The 5,375-nt window shown below is 46.5% G+C and overlaps 1 protein-coding gene across 1 annotated transcript; it reads right to left on the reverse strand.

The window, feature by feature from the left end:
• Positions 1-362: 362 nt before the first annotated feature.
• LOC311227265 (sperm-associated antigen 6-like) lies at positions 363-1,910 on the reverse strand (the record flags this gene model as incomplete). Its single annotated transcript, XM_084312863.1, has 1 exon — positions 363-1,910. The coding sequence occupies one exon, from the start codon at positions 1,908-1,910 to the stop codon at positions 363-365; it is 1,548 nt and encodes a 515-aa protein (XP_084168989.1).
• Between the last annotated feature and the right edge of the window lie 3,465 nt (positions 1,911-5,375).

The following is a 5,375-nucleotide window of genomic DNA, read 5'->3' on the forward strand; positions in this document are numbered from 1 at the left end:
ACCTGAAATAGGCTCTGCAGCCACACAGGATTGCCTTGTGGGCGTTAAACTCAGTGCTGTTGACTTTAATAACCACATCACAGAACCTTCCCTCCAGAAGCAGTTCATTAAGGATTGTACAGGACATTGTTTCCTTTTCCATGTGGGGAATTATATATTTTTTTTTACATCTCTATAATAAATGTAATACATTTAAAATATATATATTTTTTTTACTCCTCAGATCTGCATGTGAATGAGGTGACGGAAGGCCGTGGGGGTGGGATCCGGTCTTTCCCTGCGGGGGGGGGGGGGGGGGGTAGGGTTAGGGGGGAGGGGGTGCAGTCAGGGTGGGGGGGCAGTCAGGCCGGGAGGGGGGGCAGTCAGGCCGGCTGGTAATTCTCCAGCGTCTTCAGCAGAGCCTCTGAGTAGCCTGGTGAGTGGTACCTGACAATCTCCTCGGGGTAGCAGTTGTTGATGGCAGTGATGTACTCCTGCAGGGAGGAGCCTGCCTCAACCTGGATCTCCTGGATCTTCTTCAGCCCTCCGCTGGTCACGAAGAGACGTCGGGCCTTACTGTCTTTGGGCAGAACCTTGCTGATCTGGCAGACCACGTGTCTAAGGATGTTGGAAGGCGCGTCGTGCAGCAGGGGCTCCAGGGTCGGGAAGTGGTTGCACATCTGCAGCACGCTTTTCAGCGCTTTCTTACACTTTACCTGCAGGTCCTCTGAGCTGTTGGCGTCCATGTAGAGAGCCAGCAGCCTGGGCAGCAGGCCGGCCGCCCCCACGGCCCTGGCGTGCTCTGGGGTGTGGTGGCCCACCTCGCCGATGGCCCAAGCTGTGGCTGCCTTGATGTGATCCTCGGGGACCGGGTCTTCTTCGGATAGACACAGGCTGAGCTGGGGCACCCCCTTGGAGATGATGACGGCCATGGCGAGGTTCTCCGTGTGAGCCGCCACGTTGCCTAGCATCATGATGCCTGGCAGCTGCAGGTTTCCACGGCAACCCCCTTTGCAGTTGCCCAGGTAGTCGACCACGGCTGCGACAGCACCAGAATTCACTACCAACTGGGACAGCTCAGGCGTGTGCTTGGCCACCTCTCTGATCAGCGTGGTGGTGTTCTTCCTCACGTACTCGTCGGGGTCCTTCAGGCATCTCAGCACCTCGGGGAAGATCTCCGCCTCCACCACCATCTCCGCCAGGTTCACCGAGTGCTTACTGATCTGGCTCAGGGCCGACAGCACCTGCCTCTTGAGTTTGGCGTCTGGGTTGAGGATCATCCGCGCCAGGTGAGCGATGGCTCCGGAGTCCACCACCACCTGGGCCAGGTCGGGGGAGTGCTTGGCAATGTCGCTGAGGCCCGACACCGTGATGCGCTTCAGTTCCACCTCGGGCTCCTGGAGGCACATGATCAGGAGGGGCACGGCCCCCGCGTCCACCACTTCGTGGGCCAGCTGTGCGTTGTGGCGTGCGACGTAGCCCAGGGCCCAGGCGGCCGCCACCTTCACGTCGGGGTCGAACTGCTCCAGGCAGTAGACCAGCTCAAACAGCGCCCTGCAGTCCACCACCGTCTGGGCCAGTGCAGGGGAGTGCTTGGCCACCGCGCGCAGCACGAACGCTGCTGCCTTCTTATAGAACCTGTTCTGTTGGGACAGAGAGTTGACCAGTAGGGGAAGGAATTTTCCATTCACCACGGCCTCGGCCAGGTGTTCACTGTGGTCGGCCAGGCGTCCCAGGGCCAGGGCCGCTGTCTGCTGGATGGAGGGCACCGCGTCCAGAAGCAGTGGCCCAAGCAGGCACATCACGTTTGCATTTTGCAGGGTCTCTATATTCTGCGGTCTGCTTGCAAGTTCAGCAATAGTCTGAACAAAGTGCCACCGTGATGCCTGGTAATTCTCAAAAACTTGCAATAGCTGTCGTTGTTGGCTCATTTTAAAGTTGGCTCAAAAACAGAATCTACCTTCCGACTAAATGTTTTAAACAATTGTTGTAAATTTGTCCTACAACAAAACCACTTCTTATACGGACTGAGCTATGCGAAGCAGCTTATTCTATGCAGCGTCGTCAGGTTTTGGTTTATCGTTGTCATGTAGGGATTTTAAAATTGTATCTACAGAATATATTCAAGCTTACAGACAAGTAGCCGGAAACAACAAGTGAGATCTTCACTTGTCTTCTGAGATCTGAGATCTGAGATCTCCTTCTTGTGAATTTCCGGCAGTCTAGACACCTTTCGGCGTATTGCTGCCTAACTACAATCTAGTTTACACTCTGCTTCTGAGAGAATTGTTGAATATATTATACTATACACAAATGTTCTAGAATATTTGATTATGACATCATACTGTGACATCACAACAGAACATCATACTGTGACATCATACTGTGACATCATACTGTGACATCCCAATGGAACATATTTGAGGTCCATTTGAATAATATAAATAATATGTATGATATATAAGGCTGTCAAAGTTAACGCAGTACTGACGCTGTACAACTGTACAAGCAAAACTGTACATTGGAATATTGACAACCATACTTGGTCATTTACTGTACATTGGAGGGGGTTGGGTTAAGACATTTACATGGGCCAGTTTCGAATTGCAGTCTCCCATAGGTGTTCTTTGAGAGTGTTTTTGAAAGTGGGTAGTGATAATCTGCACTCAGATGCAGAATAACAGCCAGGCAGTGAGCCAGGTAGTGAGGGACTCAGGAGAGATACAGTAGAGCGAAAGTCAATTAACGTTGATGTCAAGATGGACAGTGGAAGAAAGAGAATGGTGGAGGAGAGAGGGATAAAACAAAGAAAAAGAAAGGCCCTTACAGGAGATGCTGGTAAATCCGGCAACATTTATCAAATGTTTTCTTGCACCAAGGTCAAGGAACCAGCAGGTTAGTCAGTGATAAAAATAAACATGTGGATGTTAGCTAGCTAACGTTACCATGCAATGCATCATCTCCCCTGTCAAAAGCCCAATATTAAATCTGCCAAGAAACAAATAAATAATTTAACCCTTGTGTCTGAAAACTAAAGTGTTATACTCTTACCATATTAGGGGACTAAATTGAAAAACGCCATAAAAAGATACGTTGAAATAATTTCCCACTTATTTTATTCAACTTCAGATTAAGAATAAAATACTCGCACTTTTCTGAAAGGAGTTGTTAAATCTGACATTACAAAAAACAATATGTGGTGGTTATGATTGGGGCTGAAGTTGAATAAACTATTTATTAAAGAGAAAGTCAAAATAATTCCAAGATAATTAAAAGATTACACACCTTTGCCACATATATTGGCTACAAACATAATCACTGCAAAGTTATCAAAAAAATAAGAATCTGATCAGACACAAGGGTTAAGTTGTTGTTCCCTTTCTAATTTCCTCAAAAACATCTAGTCTAGTTAATGTGATCAATATTATTTGACAATTGATGCTTTTTGTTGGACATTTCAGTCAGTGAGCTCATACTTTGAGCTCATTTTATAATAATATAATAATGCAGGACCTGTTCAGAGGTCTTTAATTGGCATGCAACTATCCTCAATGTTTAGCGGTTAGCACACACGGTTACACACACACACACACCGGAACACACACGCATGCATTGTTCTTTGTAGGATCGCAGATGCGATTCATCTCTGCGATTAACCCATCCCGTCGTCCTTCCCCCCAAGGGCAGCTGGGAGCAGACAGGCGTCGGCGAGGGCCGCGCCAGGGGACCAATCCAAGTGCTCCTGCCCGTCTTCGTCAAGGACGCCACAGCGTTAGCGATCTGTTGTTGTGCATGTTTTTCCATTGGGTTTATCTTATCGGGGGGGAAACCCTTGCGAGCACGGGGAGAACATGCAAACTCCACACAGAAAGGCCTGGGAGATACCCCACCTGGGTACCTGGGATCATGGAAACCTCATATTAAAATGATTGAGACAACGCAATCTTCTGTCTTCGTTGTGCATGCATGCGTGTGCTCACCACACGCGATACATGTGTCACTATTCGGCAGTGGCTACTGTTATTATAGTATTGTAATGAAAGGTCTGTTATTTAATGTTCGTGTAAAGGGCTATTTTAACTGTTGATGGGTAGTGCATCAGTAAAGTGAATATGGTATTGTGCTCTTGCTCTGTTTGAATAGGTGGAGAGAGTCGATAACTGTATTGTAATAGTAAATAGAAAAATATGTTGTGCTCTTGCTTTTTTCTTTTTGAAGGTGGAGAGAGTAGCATTGCTAGTGCCACAACAGTTTTATTTGAGGTTCATAACAGTACATTGTACTAAGCAATTGTTGGCTCATTAGTTTGTGATTCAATTTCACATGCACTAAAATTCACCAGAATGCAGGAAATTAAGTCTTTGTAACAAAACATTTCCTGGTGGGGGACCCCCCGCTTAAAAAGTGGCCTGACTGGGGCTATATTTCGCGCTATATCTCCCGGTATGAATTATTTCCCCAGTCCGGCCGTGCGTGCGTGTGTGTGTGTGTGTGTGTGTGTGTGTGTGTGTGTGTGTGTGTGTGTGTGTGTGTGTGTGTGTGTGTGTGTGTGTGTGTGTGTGTGTGTGTGTGTGTGTGTGTGTGTGTGTGTGTGTGTGTGTGTGTGTGTGTGAGAGAGAGAGAGAGAGAGAGAGGGGGGGGGGGGGTGAGTCCTCAGCCCTTGTGTGGCTGAATGTAACAAGTTCCTAACGTTTTATTTCCCCTATTATTTCATGCACAACTTTATTCATGTTTTTTTTTTGTGTTTTTTTTTGTTATTTTAAACAAACACATAAACAAACATGACAACACACGATTAGATATACAAGCATTGTTAACAGTGCACATCAAATTAAATCACAGTTTAAATAAATGTCTTATACAAGATATGCCCCTAATACCTGCTATCTATTCCCCTACACACATATGCTGTTGCTCGCACCCCCCACCCTGGACCCCCCAATGGATAATCCATCCATTATCATTCGCTCTTAACCAGAGACTACCATTATATGCTAGCTTTTATTCTCTCCACCACTTCTAACCACATTGTCAATTTGGATTCATTGAGACCCAAAATTCTTGCTGTAGATATTTCTAGATAAATCACATCGAGATATGTAAGAATCCAGACCTTTCTGCAATTTTTTTCCGGTTGAATCCATCATGATGCTATCAGTTTTTTAGCCACTGTAATACCAGATAAAACCAATCTCTTTAGCTGTGGATGTACTGCATACTCAAAAACATCATTCAGCAGTAATACAGAGGGGTGTACAGGTATATTCAGAATTAAGAGATTTGATAATTGCTGGGTCACTTCTTTCCAGAATATCTTAACTGGTGGGCAGTCCCAGTACATGTGCATAAATGTCCCCTCGTCCCCATTTGTACATAAGGAGCATTTGGAGTCTTGT

This window comes from Notolepis coatsorum (assembly GCF_963971535.1).
Source record: "Notolepis coatsorum genome assembly, chromosome: 4".
In the NCBI taxonomy this organism is placed as follows: domain Eukaryota; kingdom Metazoa; phylum Chordata; class Actinopteri; order Aulopiformes; family Paralepididae; genus Notolepis; species Notolepis coatsorum.